At 46.4% G+C, this 17,704-nt stretch overlaps 1 protein-coding gene across 4 annotated transcripts in view; it reads left to right on the top strand.

The window, feature by feature from the left end:
• The window catches only part of mdn1 (midasin AAA ATPase 1), a 165,303-nt gene that overhangs the window by 111,581 nt on the left and 36,018 nt on the right, over nt 1–17,704 (top strand). For all 4 annotated transcript variants that reach the window (XM_088285694.1, XM_088285693.1, XM_088285692.1 and 1 more), the window contains exons 63-76: nt 527–1,196; nt 1,287–1,448; nt 7,450–7,726; nt 8,867–9,105; nt 9,195–9,290; nt 9,473–9,567; nt 10,470–10,594; nt 10,754–10,906; nt 12,415–12,524; nt 12,642–12,715; nt 12,812–12,992; nt 13,063–13,207; nt 14,674–14,820; nt 14,898–15,024. In XM_088285694.1, the coding sequence (XP_088141820.1) occupies nt 527–1,196; nt 1,287–1,448; nt 7,450–7,726; nt 8,867–9,105; nt 9,195–9,290; nt 9,473–9,567; nt 10,470–10,594; nt 10,754–10,906; nt 12,415–12,524; nt 12,642–12,715; nt 12,812–12,992; nt 13,063–13,207; nt 14,674–14,820; nt 14,898–15,024 (2,601 nt within the window). The remainder of the gene's footprint in view (nt 1–526; nt 1,197–1,286; nt 1,449–7,449; nt 7,727–8,866; nt 9,106–9,194; nt 9,291–9,472; nt 9,568–10,469; nt 10,595–10,753; nt 10,907–12,414; nt 12,525–12,641; nt 12,716–12,811; nt 12,993–13,062; nt 13,208–14,673; nt 14,821–14,897; nt 15,025–17,704) is intronic.

The following is a 17,704-nucleotide window of genomic DNA, read 5'->3' as shown; positions in this document are numbered from 1 at the left end:
ATGGGCTGTGTCAAATGTTTGTTAGTCTATACCGCAGGTCGCTAAGAATCGGAACGGTCGGAGGGCAGCCGATGAACACGCACATTTATGTACGCTTTATGTTAAATTATCAGAAACTAATTATTATTCTTTTTCAGGAAGTCAGATGCTATTGATGTTTGCACTTTTATTCCTTATCGACACACTCTCTAATCGAAAGCTGCAAATTAAATTTTGACCGATCTGTTCCTTTAAAATAGAGTGCTGTGTAATCAGTCTGACTTATTAAACTTTGAAACTTCATTTGTAGTTGTATCTCGAGAACTATTTGATGATAGATTATTGTAGATGTCAGTACCCAACTTCTAACAAATAAAGAAATGGTTACAAAGGAAACACATCTTTAAAAAAAAAAAATAAAAAATCTTGCGATCAGACATACCATCCAACTCTGCATAGGTCTGTTAATGGTGTATGGATTAAATAATTGCATTTTGAACTCAACATTAATGATTTGTATTTTCTTTTTTTGCATTTATGGTTATAGATATCTGTGGATCCGTATCCAGCAGGTAAAGGCACACATAGCCGAGCTTTCCAGGAAGCAGGCATTTCGCCCCCAGGAACCCAACTATGGAAGGTTATTCAAGGACCTCCAGCACTACCTCTGCAGCATCGGGCAGGCATCGGCAGTGCAAGACCTTCTCTCACACCTACAGGGTGCTCTGCAGAGTTCCTCGTCATTATCTCGGTCAGCCATCCAGAGTCTGCTGAAAGAGGAGATTGTCTGGCAGAACTCTCAGCAGTGCTTCTGCCAGAGGCTACAAGAGGACTATTCTCTTTACCCTGATGTCGTCGGCCCAGTGCAGACTGGAATCCTCCAGCTCCGATATGGCATGAAGCTGGTGGCTTCCCAAATCACTGCCTCTCTATATCATGCGCCTGAACTCTCCAAACTGGTGTCCTGCCTCCTTTCCTTTCCCTCCGTGTCCCCCAATTTGCCGTCTTACCTAGCCCATGCTGACTTCCTGTGCTCCAAAGAATGTCAGGGAACCTTGCGTAGCCTTGGGCAGCTCCTATCACAACAAGACCTCATTCATGTGGACTTGCCACCCTCCACATTGCTCCTCAATGCTCTTCTCTTTGTGCAGTGCCACACACTTAGCACAGGACAGTTCAGAGATGACACACAAAACATCTTTCGGCACATCTGTCAGGTAATAACTACTGAATTGTTGGTAAAATTAATATGTTGTTCCTCATGCATTAAAACCTACTTAAGTTCCGTATGCCATGTTGCCCTTCAGGCTCTAGTGAATGAGTGGGACGAGATGGAGAAAAAGCAGAGAGACCATGAACAGCAGGAGGCATGTCTGTATCGCTCCCGCGGTCAGTTGCATGGCACAGGACTGACTGAGGCACAGCAAGAGGAGAAGGACTTCAGATGTCTGTTCCCTCAATTTGACAAGGTATTAAATTGAAATGTGCTATTGGTCTATAAATGACCTGATTTCTGAATACATTAAGGAAATGCTAATTGAATATAAAGCTTGTAGCGCTCTAAGGTCTGCAGACTCATGTCAGTTATTGGAGCCCAGGTTTCAAAGCAAACATGGCAAAACGGCATTTAGCTGCTATTATACAAAAGTGAAAGAAATTGCCAACAGAAGTGAAGTTAGCTCCATGTATAAATGCTTTTAAATTCTGGTTCAAAACTATGCTTTTTCACATAGCGACAAAGGTTTCATTATTCATGCGTAAAGATTTAAAGGTCATTAGCTGGTAAATTTTTCCTCTTCACATCCACTTAACGTAATTTACGGAATACAGAACACACCTGATTACAAGTCACATTAGCGAAATGTAGTCATAAACACTATTTTTTAACACCTAACGCAGCGATTGTACAGAGCGTATTGGAACATTTCTCAGGCATTTGTTGTCACACGAGGCAAATTCACAATTGAGTTCAGACCAGGGCCGCACTGTCGAGATGGCTGTATTAATAATTTACTTTATAACTTTGCTCAAATTAAATGCATCTTAAGATGCATATTATAGCTCTCAGGTGCTTCTTCACACCGCCGTGCATATCACTTCTGTGTTTTCTTTTTCTCCCTCGCACCCAAGACAACGCCCAACCAGACAACCACCCTCCCACCAACAGAGCTCATATTAATTTCTGAAGATGCATATCGCTTCTGTGTTTTCTTTTTCTCCCTCACACCCAAGACAACGCCCAACCAGACAATCCCCCTCGCCCCAACAGAACTCATATTAATTTCTGAACACAGTCTATATCAGAAACTTGATATTTATTCTTCATTTTAAAAATGAAATTTCTCACACCCGTAACAAAAACCAAAACCTGTACTACTCTCTGTCCACTTTTAAAACCCGTTTAAAAACACATTTTCATTCTTTAGCTTCCGACTCAACATGGGACTGTTGGCTGTCCTGCTGTTTTTTGGTATCCATTGTTTGTCTTTTAATTTGTGTTGTAACTCCCCGCTAATTTATATAAGACCATATGGAAAGCGCGTTGTTTCAGCTCCAGTTGTCGTGAAATACGCTGTATGAATAAAGTTGCTGTGTAATGTATAAACTGTTACGTGGAAGAGACAGTTTTCGGTTGGCCAATCAATGGTTAAATAAGTCCACTTTTAAGCTCCACTTCACCCCACTGGAATATGCATTAATATACAACTGATTGATTTAGTCTGTCGTTAGGAGTGTTGCGTTTTCTGTGGTGGGGCTTGGGGATTGTGTGGTGCTACCGTCCATTGTCTATGGCTTCATGTCTGCCTAACGTGATATAAATAGTCTCTAAAATTGCGATGATTGTTCTCCTGATGTGTTCCGCTGTAATAAAATGATTACCAGATGATGATTCATTAACGTACTTGTCATGATCCGCGTCGGGCATGACAGGGGTTTTTGTCATTGTTTTCGTCTGCATGTGCTTTTGTTATTGTTTTTGTCACTTTCCTACCATGTGCACTTTTGTTTATGTTTGTCAGCTGAGTAGGGCGTTTCCCCCCAGCACTCTGTCTCACCAGCCACGCACCTGTTCCCCGTTGTCATCAACACACCTGATTCCCATCTGCCCCCCTATTGACTGGACTATTTAAACACCTCACTCCGACAACCCATGGTCGGAACATTACTCCTGCTACTCCGTTTGGACTGTCACGACCGCTCCCTGATCTCCTTCACGGCCATGTTCTTGCTCTCGCTCCCTCTCATGTCCCTGGTTTTTGTCACTGTCTTGTTCCTCGGCTTTTGTTCTGTTTAGTCACGTTTAGTTCGTCTTAGTCATTTTGCACCCTGCCACGTTTGTTTGTCCACGCCATGTTGTTTGTCCTCATTTGATTAATTTAATAAATTCCCTTTAGTTTACCCTTTTCCCTGCTTCCTCGCACCTCTGGGTCCACCTCCTCCTCGCCCACCGGCGAGCAAACCTGACAGAATGTTCCGACCAACCACGGACCCAGCGGGAAGCTCTCGGCGACGTCATCGTCGTCGCTGCTCGGACTACCCCCCTCAGCCTGCCGACCAATCCCGCGTCCTTCACGTAGGTTCTATTTTTCGTTCCCCACCGGTTTTCTCCCCTGCGTTTCATGATAATGTTAAGGATTACCCACCTGTCATACCTCCCCATTTTATTATAGATTCAGATTACCAAGAAGATTTTGAGCGCAATGCAATTACACCACCTCACATTATAGTAGACTCAGATCACGAGGATGACTTTGAATACATTTTTGACCAGTTGTATGCCCAGCATGACACAGATTCCGTTAGGATCCGTCACTTTCCTCCCCCCGAACAATTTCCGTCACCTTTTTCTTTTGACCGTTTTGAGACCACCTCCCACGTTACCTCGCGTCGTTCACCTCGTCCCAAATCACGTAGATCACGGCCACGTCGTTCACCACGTCCACAGTCTGTTTTCGCTCCTAGTCACGTTCCCCTCGCGTTTCATAGCTCACGTTCACCAGCACCAGTAGTCACGGTCCCTCATGTTTCCCGTTCCCCTGACTCCCTCTGGCGGCAGGCTGATAGGGATCAGTTCCCCCGTTTCGGCTGCGCCCGGCCCAGCTGCTGCGCCCGGCCCGCTGCAGCCTCCACGTCAGCTGCGCAACCCACGCCGCCTCCACGTCAGCTGCAGCAACCCACGCCGCCTCCACGTCAGCTGCAGCAACCCACGCCGCCTCCACGTCAGCTGCAGCAACCCACGCCGCCTCCACGTCAGCTGCAGCAACCCACGCCGCCTCCTCGTCCGCTGCAGCCTCCAGTGCCGCCTCCTCGTCAGATGCAGCCTCCAGTGCCGGCTCCTCGTCAGCTGCAGCCTCCAGTGCCGGCTCCTCGTCAGCTGCAGCCTCCAGCGCCGGCTCCTCGTCAGCTGCAGCCTCCAGTGCCGGCTCCCCGTTCGCGGCAGCCTCCTGTGCCGGCTCCTCGTCATCGGCAGCCCCCCGTGCCGGTTCCTCGTCAGCGGCAGCCCCCCGTGCCGGTTCCTCGTCCGCTGCAGCCTCCAGAGTCCCACTCAGGCTCCCCGTCAGCTGCTGAGCCCCGTTCAGGCTCCCCGTCAGCTGCTGAGCCACGTTCAGGCTCCCCGCCAGCTGCTGAGCCCCGTTCAGGCTCCCCGCCAGCTGCTGAGCCCCGTTCAGGCTCCTCGTCAGCTGCTGAGCCCCGTCCCGGCTCCTCGTCAGCTGCTGAGCCCCGTCCCGGCTCCTCGTCAGCTGCTGAGCCTCGTCTCGGCTCCTCGTCAGCTGCTGAGCCTCGTCTCGGCTCCTCATCAGCTGCTGAGCCCCGTTCCGGCGCCCTGCCGATGGCCCAAGTCCATGTGGCGGCGGAGCACGTTCCGCGTCCGCCCCAAGTTTATGTTCCGGCGGTGCACGTCGTGCGTTCGCCCCAAGTCCATGTTCCGGTGGTGCGCGTCCTGCGTCCACCCCAAGTCCATGTTGCGGCGGAGCACGTTCCGCGTCTGCCCCTAGTCCATGTCCCGGCGGAGCACGTTGTGCGTCCGTCCCCAGTCCATGTCCCGGCGGAGCACGTTGTGCGTCCGTCCCCAGTCCATGTCCCGGCGGAGCACGTTGTGCGTCCGTCCCAGGTTCACGTTCAGGCGGAGCACGTTGTGCGTCCGTCCCAGGTTCACGTTCAGGCGGAGCACGTTGTGCGTCCGTCCCAGGTTCACGTTCAGGCGGAGCACGTTGTGCGTCCGTCCCAGGTTCACGTTCAGGCGGAGCACGTTGTGCGTCCGTCCCAGGTTCACGTTCAGGCGGAGCACGTTGTGCGTCCGTCCCAGGTTCACGTTCAGGCGGAGCACGTTGTGCGTCCGTCCCAAGCTCACGTTCCGGCGGAGCACGTTGTGCGTCCGCCCCAAGCTCACGTTCCGGCGGAGCACATTGTGCGTCCGCCCCAAGCTCAAGTTCCGGCGGAGCCTGTCCCGCGTCCGCCCCAAGCTCAAGTTCCGGCGGAGCCTGTCCCGCGTCCCCTTCCGGTCAAGGATCCGACGGCGCCTGTCCTGCGCCCGTTGCAAGGGCCTGCCCCGGCAGCGCTCGACGACCCACGGTCGCTCCTGGCTCCTGCCTCGGTGGTGGACGACGACACGCCGCCGCCTCTCGACTCTGCCTCGGCGGCCTTCGACAATGCGCCGCCGCTTCTCGTCACAGCCTCGGCGGCGTCCGACGGTCCACCGCCGCTCCACGTTCCTGTCTCGGCGGGGCTCGAGGACCAGCCGCCGCTCCACGTTCCTGTCTCGGCGGGGCTCGAGGACCAGCCGCCGCTCCACGTTCCTGTCTCGGCGGGGCTCGAGGACCAGCCGCCGCTCCACGTTCCTGTCTCGGCGGGGCTCGAGGACCAGCCGCCGCTCCACGTTCCTGTCTCGGCGGGGCTCGAGGACCAGCCGCCGCTCCACGTTCCTGTCTCGGCGGGGCTCGAGGACCAGCCGCCGCTCCACGTTCCTGTCTCGGCGGGGCTCGAGGACCAGCCCCCGCTCCACGTTCCTGCCTCGGCGGGGCTCGAGGACCAGCCGCCGCTCCACGTTCCTGCCTCGGCGGGGCTCGAGGACCAGCCGCCGCTCCACGTTCCTGCCTCGGCGGGATTCGACGACCCGCCGCCGCTCCACGTTCCTGACTCGGCGGGGCTGGACGACCAGCCGTCGCTCCAAGTTCCTGTCTCGGCTGCGTCCGGTCCGCCGCCGCTCCAAGCCTCTGCCTCGGCTGAGCCCCTCGACCCACCGCCGCTTCACGTCTCAGCCTCGGCGGCGCACTCGATGTGGCGATCTGGGCCTCCCGGACGCCCGCCTGAATGGCCACAGTCGGACTCCCTGGTTCGGCCTCCCGGACGCCCGCCCGAATGGCCACGACTGGACTTGCGGGTTCGGCCACCCGGACGGCCGCCTGAATGGCCACGAAAGGACTCGCTGGTCTGGCCTCCCGGACATCCGCCAGACCGGTTTCGATCACGGGTCGTTGACCCACCGCCCGACCCCTTCCGCCCACCCTCGTTTTTGGACATGGTTTTCTTTTTGTGGGACGTCTGGAATCCGTCCCTTGAGGGGGGGGTACTGTCATGATCCGCGTCGGGCATGACAGGGGTTTTTGTCATTGTTTTCGTCTGCATGTGCTTTTGTTACTGTTTTTGTCACTTTCCTACCATGTGCACTTTTGTTTATGTTTGTCAGCTGAGTAGGGCGTTTCCCCCCAGCACTCTGTCTCACCAGCCACGCACCTGTTCCCCGTTGTCATCAACATACCTGATTCCCATCTGCTCCCCTATTGACTGGACTATTTAAACACCTCACTCCGACAACCCATGGTCGGAACATTACTCCTGCTACTCCGTTTGGACTGTCACGACCGCTCCCTGATCTCCTTCACGGCCATGTTCTTGCTCTCGCTCCCTCTCATGTCCCTGGTTTTTGTCACTGTCTTGTTCCTCGGCTTTTGTTCTGTTTAGTCACGTTTAGTTCGTCTTAGTCATTTTGCACCCTGCCACGTTTGTTTGTCCACGCCATGTTGTTTGTCCTCATTTGATTAATTTAATAAATTCCCTTTAGTTTACCCTTTTCCCTGCTTCCTCGCACCTCTGGGTCCACCTCCTCCTCGCCCACCGGCGAGCAAACCTGACAGTACTAAACTCCAAAAAAGTATGCTTCTGTCATCATAGTTTCCCTGGCAGCTGAGATCAAAGCGGTTTGCTGCTTTGCACAGCACACAACCACATTTGCCCTTGACGTATTACTAGTCACCGTATTGACAACTCATTGAGGGGCAATTCAAATTTCAACCAGAATTGGATGAATATTTTCAGACAATGGCAAGAAGCCCAAATGATGACGGAACACACATTAGTACAGGGTGAATGTGCAGACAGAAACTTTATATGTTCATTGTCTAGCAAATGTAGTCGAAGGTGTGAATGCGCATTGAATTTTAAGAGGGGATATTTTCATTTTCCATCCAGGACTTTGCAGACATGTCTCTGCCGAGCCTGGAGGGCCCCACAGAAGCAGACCTGGAGGAAGATGATGCCAGGAAGGTGCTTGAGGAAACAAGTTTTCTGCCGACTACTGCAATGAACGCAGTCGTGCAAATTCATCAGCGCCTATGTCTAGGTTATGTCCAATCATTGTGGTACCAGAACAGATCACCCAACGGTCAAAGCTCGGACTATATCAAGGCCATGGTTTCTTCTTACCAAATTGCTGCCCCTCTTATTGAACACTTCTATCATTTAATTGGTGAGTCTCCTTATTTGTTCTCTCATTCATATTGCCAGAAATGAATTTCATATTTATGCTATATGTTAAGGGTCTTGTACCCCGCCTACTGCTAACAAGACAACTGGGATAGGCTCCAGCATGCCCGCGACCCTCGTGAGGAGAAGCGGCTCAGATAGTTGATGGATGGATGTTAAGGTTTAGTTTTCTCTCCACAAAAGATGATTTGATACGGTTTGCGATAAATGGGGTGCGAAAACATTCAAGGACGGTTAGATTTGAAAGTTCGGTTCAACTCAATGGGATTAAAATTCGATTTGTTGTGGTAAATTTTGAGATTGTATGATGTAATGACATTTTTGTTGTCATTTTAGACACATTTGAATGAAGTACTGAAAATGTACTCCCCACTAAAAGGCGATTCAATACGAATCTTGATATATTTCATAGTTGAATGATTCGGTTCAATTTGATACTCTCGCATTTAAAAAAAATAAAATAAAAAATGCTCACTAAACATATACAAAATATTTACTCACCTGTTTCATTTCTTCGTAAAGTTTGGGTTATCTGTCTTTTGGATTGTTGTCCAAAGTTGTCGTGCTCCTTGACACGGTGGCTGCTGCCTTGTAGCAATGCTTGAAGACAGTTTGTAGGCTTTCCTGACTCGTCAGCCTCGCACCCAAAGTACTTTTACATTTTGCATATGCAAGTAAAACGGGTTGCGAACCGCTTCCAGAATCTGCTGTTGCCTTTTCGTCTGACAAATTTTGGTTTCTCTGGACGGAGATGGTCGGACGTCGGAGGCTTGTGGTGAAGACATTGAAGGTTGCAGCTTCCTGCACACAAAGGGAAACAGCAACTCCATTGGATTTTGGAGGGAGCGTGCGTGCAGGTGTAAATAGAATGATGCTGTGTGATTGAAAAGTATTGATTCCAAAATAATTGAATATCTTGTATTCATACTGGATTTAGTATCAGTTAATATTGGGAAACCTTGTATTTTACTAAGAAACACACTACTATATGAGCTGTATGACCCCAAGAGGGGAGTGGGTACGTTTTTTAAACATTTGTAAGGTTTCCAAACTGGGCTATATAATACAATTATACTGTGTTTATTAAAAGTATTAAATTGGTCTAATACTGTTCCCTCTACAGATGCAGAACTTAACCAGCAGTTTACAGGCAGCGAGCTGCTGCTGTCATCGCTCATCCAGAATACAGTGAAAGGGTCACCAGGATCCGATATTCTGGTTCTCAACGCTGAAGGCCCATATGACTTCTATCACCACCCAAATATGAGTGAGGCCCGCCTCTGTCTTCCTATTCTGGAACAGATGAGGGGAGCTGTACAGCAGACACTTGAGGCCTGGCCAGAGCACCCGGCGCTTGTGCAGGTCAGTGATACATTGGAATTCCAACATTCCAGAATGCAACCTTAAAAAATAGAGGTTGTTTGTAATGTCAAATTTGTGTTTTTTTGCAGCTGATAGTGGTGATTGAGAGGATCATGGCTTTCAGCTTGTCCAGTCCACTTGCAAAATTTCTCAGTGGCCTGGAAATACTACTGAGTAAAGCACAAGTAAGATATGTTTGCTACTAAATACTGAAATACCATATTTAATAGTCGGCAGGATTTTTCTAATTTTTTACCAAAAGCAAAGCACGTAAGAAACAAAAGTGTGTGAAAAATTATTTAAATCTGTTCGCTCTATCCTGATAGGTGTTTCTTATTTTCATTTTTGACTCTGTTCCTTTTGTCAGGATTGGGAGACTAATGCCAGTCGCGCGGTCTCCTTGCAGAAGAACATAGCACCAGTTACACAGCTCATTATCAAGTGGCACAAACTGGAGTTAAAGTAAGACAATATAGTCCTGAAACCTTGAAAGTATTGTTTTATTTTCAAAGACAGACAATTGCACACCATTTGTCTGTATTTAAGTTATTATAAATTCATTGCGTACAATTTGTTTCAGTTGAATGCAGTCTGCAATCCATTGATTGATAGATCCAGTTTCCCCTCGTAATTAACAGCAAAATAGCAGGAACATGCTGATCTTGTCTCCCTATTCTTATATGATTGCGAAGCAGCCTGTACCTCCTCGCGTCCAGTATACATTATTTTTTTGACTACTTTTTGATTCAATATGGCACAATGTTACAAAAGTTGATTTTGCATGATATGGCCAATTTAATATATATATTTTTCTTTTTTTACATTTTGTTGCAAGTTGGTAATAGTTGCTGAATGCCGGTGTGAGGGTTGGGGGGTATTTTGAATGCGGATGCGCTTGTTTATTTGTTGTGTTGTAGCTGTAATGTAAATATTAGTGTCTGTGTAGTAGTGGGGCAACGGATCATCTTTGATCAGATCAAGCACCACCGTTCAGGCCGGGCATGATCCGTAAAATGTTTGGTGGAGAGGAAAAAAAAATCACGTTTGTTCACATTAAGGCAGCATAATTAGTTAGCATTCACTTTAAATGCAGCAGAGGATGTTAAAACCCTCGTGGCTCACCTAAGTTGCATGTATTGGAGCATTGTGCGGTGAAATGAGTCTTCAAATTAATGATACAGGATTTTTTTTTTCAATGGGCAAAAGCTTTTTGTGAAATAAATGAAGATTTGTCTTTTTTTTCCTGCTGATCTGAAAAACGATCTGATGGGTGAGCCGATCCTAACCGTGACTTAAGTGATCAGTAGCACCACGATCATTATATACGTAAGAGTAGTAAACATTAATGCATTCTTCTGTGGCAGCTGTTGGTCAAGCAGTCTGGACAATGCCGTGAAACGACATACTGAGAAATCCACGAAGCACTGGTTCTCTATTTACCAGCTCTTAGCAAAATATCTGGAAGATCAGACAGTGAATGCCAATACAGGTATGCACACAGCAGCTTTGTTTGCCGTTTCATTAATCGGACAATAATATGAACGATGCAACCCTGAACCTCTCTTAAAGCATTTGCGTCCGCTGTACTGTGATTTGGGATTTTTAGTGACCATTTTCCAACATTGTATGCCGTTATTGTCCTGTCTAGGAAACGAGATGGGAGATTTGTCCCTCTCCTCGTTGTCATCCACACTCCAGGCCTTCTTGGAATGTTCTAGCCTTGGCGAATTCCATACCCGCTTGGTGATGTTACTCAGCTTTCACTGCCACTTACTTCTGCTCCCCACTCAGCCTGGACAAGGTCAGCTTGCCGCTTCTCTGTGTGACACCATGCTTACATGCGACACACACAGTTATGGTCAGAAATTTACATTCACTCATGATGGGCATGTTTGGATTTTCTGTAATCCACATAAGGTCAAAATTATAGTCTAAAATATATACACCCCCATGTGTTCACCAAATATTTTGATAAGAGGATCTAAATTTATATAACAGGGGTGCCCTCGCTTTTTCAGCATGCGAGCTACTTATAAATATCCAAATTTATATCATGGTGTTATACACGGATTTATACAATTTACCCAAAAAGTCATTTTCAGTTGTTGCACCGTTGTTATTCTTTTCTTTATTTGATCTGTTCACTGTTTTTTATTCTGGAATGGGTGGAGAAAAGTGTCAGGTGTGATGTGCGATAGAAAAGTTTCAACTAAAATGAAAGGAAAAGCTTTATAGAACTGTGGTGAGACCAGCAATGTAGTCTGGTCTGGAGACAGTACCACTGAAGAAAAGACAGGAGGCAGAGCTGGACGTGGCAGAGATGAAGATGCTGAGGTTCTCTTTGGGAGTGACCAAGATGGATAGGATCAAGAATGAGTACATCAGAGGGACAGCACAAGTTAGGAGCTTTGGAGATAAAATCAGAGAGGCCAGACTGAGATGGTTTGGACATGTCCAGAGAAGAGATAGTGAGTAGATTGGCAGAAGGATGCTGAGTTTCCAAGTGCCACGCAAGAGGTCTAGAGGAAGACCAAAGAGGAGGTTTATGGATGTAGTCAAAGAGGACATGAAAGTAGTTGGGGTGAGAGCAGAGGACAAAGAATGTTTTAACACAGTTAATTTTTTAACCAAGCTAATCCTCAGATGATAAAAGTTTTCGCCACAGCCAGATAACCCACCCACAACCACACTGTTCCACCACCCGTGGTGTCGTTCGGAAAAAATAAGCAGCCTTGGGACAAGATGGATTCTCAGGGTTGTGTGACCTCGCAAATATCGTGAGAATTCAGCTGGCTGGCAAGGTTATAGTTTATAACCTGCATTTAAAAGCATATATAATCTGCACATTTACATATTGACGGTGATTGCTTTTCGTTATAGATCATAATTTTACGGATCCAGCTCACTTGCTAATAGATTTCCCTCAACGTGGCCCCTTGGCTAAAATGAGTCTGACACCCCCACTGTACAGGATCAGCGGTGTGGATGGTGACACATGAATGTCAAGTTGCACCTGCATCTACGAGATACAGCATAAGGGCTTGCCATATTTTGCCAAATTGTTTGATTTTTGCCTTTCAATGTGCATCTTATTCTCCCTAAATGCAGTGTGTCAGTTATGCCTTCTAGCTATGCCTTCACCGTGAGTACTTCTGTACTCTTCTATAATGTAAGAATCAGTTTTTTTGCTATTATGAGACCGTATGGGACAAACAACTGTAGGCATAAAGTAATGGGTCAGTTTAGCCACAATTCCTATGACTGCAGATTAATCTTAAATAACACCATTAATATTGTCTTATCTTGCAGTAACATTGTCTAATCTTCTATGGAACCTGCACAAATACTACAGTCAATTTTCAGACTGTATTCAGAACAAAATCAAGCAGCTCAGAAAGCCAATTGAGAAGGAGCTTAAGGTACATTGTAGTAGTTTTATTTGTTTATTTTATACAATATATAAGATATCAAATTGTGTTGTATAATTGTGAAATCAAAACAACGAATCATTCCATTTTTAATTGAATTTACCTCAGGATTTTGTCAACATCTCCAAGTGGAATGATGTTAGTTTCTGGTCTATCAAGCAGTCAGTGGAAAAGACACATCGGTAAGATATCAATTAAAATTTATTTCACTGTCCGCAATGTATTTAACATTTCTTTAAATTATCTCCAACTACTTATTGCTCTTTTTTTCTGTCCAGGACCCTCTTTAAGTTTGTCAAGAAGTTTGAAGAGATTCTGAATGGTCCCTGTGTCACTGTTCTGGTAGAACATAAAAACAGTGCCTCCCTCGATAATACTGATCATCCAGAGGAAACACCCATTCAGCGAATTCATCAGGCACTGAAGAAAGCTCTGCCAGGAAAGAACAGAAACCTGCAGGTTTGAGTCTTGAATCTCAAGTGAATTGAATTATCACTTCAGTGCATTGATGATGATCTGGTGATTGCAGAATGAGGGACACGATGAGGGAGGGCAATTGAAATCGCTGCAAGGACGTCTGCCTGTTCTAGCCAGAAAGATGAAGAAAATATGTGTCCAACACCTAAAGAAACACACAGCAATGGAGCTTACTGAAGATCTAGATTTCTTCACAGGTAATCTACATGGATTTTAGATCAAAGGCCGTTTCGGTGTAACCGCTATAATTCAATTATTTTTTCTTCTCACCCCCTTCCCATGGGCTCCTCATCTGTGGGATGAGGCAAGAATTTTGGCACAGGTCCATTGCCAAAGCCCAATTTTGAAGGGGGCACACGAAATCCATGAGCACACCCAATTTTTCTGAATACCCTCCAGACAGCACGTATATTACTCTATATATTTGTATATATTTGTGTAGACCAGTCGCTCCTAGTTAATAGTCTGGAACACCGCCCTTTGCGGCCGCTCCAAGTGTTATCATAGACAACATTTCTTGATTACTTGCTGGATGGATGATTTAACAGGACTGCCCACTGTGTAATGGCCGAACAGTTCCACCTACCTAATGGAAAAACCACGTGATTGCACCAAAGATAAAGTGAAGGCTTATCATTAATACCTACTGGGGGTGTGTGTCATGTCTGCCTTTCCTCCAAATGAACAGCATTTAGTCCAGAAATGCTCCCACTCAGTGAAGCGGAGCGCTCATCAAAATGACACATTTACAGATTTTAGAACTCCCCATTTTGGAGAAAACTTTGGACCTATAAGTGTGCCCTATGATCGTGAAAATATGGTACATATATATAAAAAAAAGTATGTTAAAAAAAAATAAAGTACACTGTACAACCGAGTTTAATACTTCCCAACCAAAATTCAAGCCACAAATCCTCTTTAGAAGTTGGCAACTTGGCAAACAATGCATCCTAACGTTATTTAATTACGGTGCATGCATGCATGCATCTAACTTTAGAAGTGGTATTATGCGCTGAACTTCATCGCTTTCAAAGTCTGTGGACTGTTAAACTGTACCCTCTTATGAAAATGTTTTAGAATATTTTTATTTTAGTTTTACCACCCAATGCTTACCACAGTTTTTTCCTAATGTTACACACAAGAAAAAATGTTTTTTTTAAATGAAAACTAATCCATAAAACTAAACTAACAGTGTTCTTGAAAAAACGTAAACTAATAAAAAACCAGCAAAGCTGCCCTGGAAATGAATTAACAACAAGAACAAAAAACTAAACTCAAAGCGAAATAAAAACAAACTATAATTCAAATTTCAAAACTATAATAACCGTTATACTAACTCAATTAAACCCCTCCCGATGGAGACGTGGTGTAAGTGAAGGAGTGCACTCTCTTTAAAATGTTTGGGCCAGTGTTAGCCATGTTGAATCAGGCATGTAAAATATGAATGCAAGTTGGCAATAATGAGTCAGTTAAAAAGCTCAAGTTGCCCTAAGACACTGCTGGAGAGTATAAATTTGCTACACTTTGCATTGTATGAGCATGTAAGTGTATCAACAAAATTGCTTTGTGGTAGCGTCTAATGCAAATAAGCATTTCCAACTCACTGGTGAAAATGCGAATTCCACTGCATTTCTAATAGTTTTTGTATTTTTGTTTCTCTTAGGTGAAGTCCTCAGAAATCTGAATGACCTGCAGGGCCTCACCATTGACATGTCAGTGGAAAAGGAGAAACAGACAGCACGGGTGAAACACATCCTGCAGCAGAAGCAGAGAGCTCTCTCTGGGCTCTTCAAAATACTCACAGAAATAGGTTGGTTCAACATTGACATGTTAACATTCTTTGAAGTGTAAAGAAGCCTCAAAACATGTTATTTTATCTCTGTGTAGGTCTCTCATATCGTAAAGGCTTGGTGTGGAGCAAGACAGCTGACCAAGAGGAAACTCTCTGCATACAACCTTTGGATATGAGCACAGCGTTTGCTACTGTCATGAACCATCAATCGACTGAGACCATGTAAGCTTTACCTGTTTATTTCTAAAATAAGATGAGGTCACTTAATAATCCGTGGAGATGTCTTCTCAGCGCATCTCGCTCTTTCTCACTCTATCATGCACAGGCCCTCTCTTACTCTCTCATGTGCTCTCTCACGAAATATTTAGTGTGTGCACGCTCTCTCTCATGCTGTCTCTCTCTCTTTCGTGCTCTCTCTCACCCAGGCGCATGCTCTCTCTCACTTTGTCATGCGTGCTCTATCTCTCTCTCACTGGGGCACACTCTCTCTCGTCTCTTTAACTTTCTCTTTCTCTAATGTGCTCTCAATTCACTGTCTCTCTCAAAATGTCTCTCCTTCTCGCTCTCTCATTCATGCTCTCTCTCTTAACTCTCTCTCACTTGCCCATTCTCTCTCAGTAGTCTCTCTCTCACTCTCTGAGGTACTCTCTCACAACTCTCTCGCTCATGTGTGCACGCGCTCTCTCACACTCTCATGCTGGCTCTCTTTATTGCTCTCTCTCTCTCGATTGCTCTCTCTCTCGTTCTCTTTCTCACATGTGCACGCCCTGTCTCACTCTGTTATGTGTGTTCTCACTCTCTCTCTCCTACAAACTCTCTCGATCTTGCTTCGTCGCCTTCCAATATCACAAGCGCACACAGGTGGAGGTGCAAAAGTAGATGTTCTGTTGTAAGCGGTATACCAAGTTCTTTATTATTGTGGGTCTGCTATGGAGCAATCACTGAAACCATTCACGTAAATAAACACAAACTTGCATATTCTTTGGCTAAAACAGTCACTATAAGTAATGGCCCACTGTGTTATAGAAAGCCTGCATTGTTTATTGCTGTAGTGTAGTTTATAGTTGTTTGATGCACTGAATGCACTTGACTTATTCCGATGTCCAACTGTGTTTGTGGTCATTGAATGGATCTTGAGTCCAATGCAGAACGCGAGTGACTTTATTTTGTTTTTCTTTTGCTTTTATTGACACAGCCATCGACCGTTATAAAAAAAAATAGATAAAAAAAATAACAAAAATATTTATCAAAAACATGGTCAGTACATGTTCTCTTACAGGAGCCCATCAATCTGTACCTTGCCACACAAATGGTAGAAACATCCCACTTCTTCGATCATCTTTTATATCATGTTTGGTTACTTGAAAGTCACTATGGTCACGTCATTGAAAATTATTTAGATCTAAAACTTTGTTGATATAACAAATGCAAATGCGGAAATGCTTTCCACCCGTTTTGACTACACCCAATGTCCGCGCTCCCGCGACCAGGGGATCCAGATTTTTTTCGGGGCGAAGTATATTGGCACACCGCCTTTACCAGTGATGTTTTTTTTTCTTTTTTAACCTAGATAATTTTTTTTTACCCTAAATAATATACCCTATTAGATACCGATGCACATTTAACTTTGCGTCTGACAGGTTAAATTCAAATAAATGCATACAATTTTGTGAGAAACGTAACAAATACAGTAATACCTCGCTACTTCGCGGTTCACCTTTCGCGGGTTCAGTGCTTCGCGGGTCTAAAAAATTAAAAACTTTTTTGCCCGGCCACGATCGGGCTCTCCATTCGTTCCGCTCAGTGGGGGCATTGTAGTTTCGCCGAGCGGCACGACGGGGCGCTGGAGCGGTTGGACGTCCGGCGTGCGCCAAAGAAGAGCGTGGGCGAAGAGGAGAGTGGACGAAGAAGAGCACGTTCCCCCGGGCACGATCGGGGGCGACGTTTCGCGCGGTTCGGACCGTACCAGAGCTCCGGCCGGTGTGCGTGGCAGTTAAGCCGAAGAGGAGCACCTTCCGCCCGGGCACGAGCGGGGCGACATTTCGCTCCGTTCGGGACCGTACGAGAGCTCCGGAGGAGGCCGGCCGGCCGTGCGTGGCAGTTAAGCCGAAGAGGAGCACCTTCCGCCCGGGCACGAGCGGGGCGACATTTCGCTCCGTTCGGGACTGTACGAGAGCTCCGGAGGAGGCCGGCCGGCGTGCGTGGCAGTTAAGCCGAAGAGGAGCACCTTCCGCCCGGGGCACGAGCGGGGCGACATTTCGCTGCGTTCGGGACGTACGAGAGCTCCGGAGGAGGCCGGCTGGCGTGCGTGGCAATTACGCCGAAGAGGAGCACCTTCCGCCCGGGGCTCGAGCGGGGCGAAATGAAATGGAGTTCAACCGAACAGAGACACGCTTCAGGGGAGCAGGTCCGGCGTGCGTGACAATTAAGCCGAAGAGGAGCACCTCTTCCGCCCGGGCACGAGCGGAGCGCGAGGCTGTCAGTTATGAATGAATAAATAAATAAATAAATAAATGAAGAATGCCACCTTTCATTTCACAGGGCACACCGGACGGCGTACCAGCAGGTAAAAGTCGAAGTAATTAAATAAATACAAAAAGAAGTGATTGAATAAATACAAGAATAATGGCTGGGGAATAAAAAAATAATACGTTTGAATAATAATTTGTTTTTTTTTTGTTATAACATGAATTTCACTCTCTCTCTACCCGTATTCTACATGGTGTACTGTATACAGGGGGGTATACTGTATACCTGTATAGGTTTTTTAAAGCATTTTTGAAGGGGCGCCGCTACTTCGCGGATTTTCAGTTTTCGCGGGTGGTCTCGGTCCACATTAACCGCGATAACCGGGGTATTACTGTATTGCATTGGCCAATATCGTGATATAGATTTTTTTACG

This window comes from Idiotropiscis lumnitzeri, chromosome 21, assembly GCF_059441095.1.
Source record: "Idiotropiscis lumnitzeri isolate Australia: NSW breed Sydney's pygmy pipehorse chromosome 21, RoL_Ilum_1.0, whole genome shotgun sequence".
Classification (NCBI taxonomy): domain Eukaryota; kingdom Metazoa; phylum Chordata; class Actinopteri; order Syngnathiformes; family Syngnathidae; genus Idiotropiscis; species Idiotropiscis lumnitzeri.
Note: the sequence above shows the minus strand (reverse complement) of the source record. Positions and strands in the feature narration are given on the sequence as shown.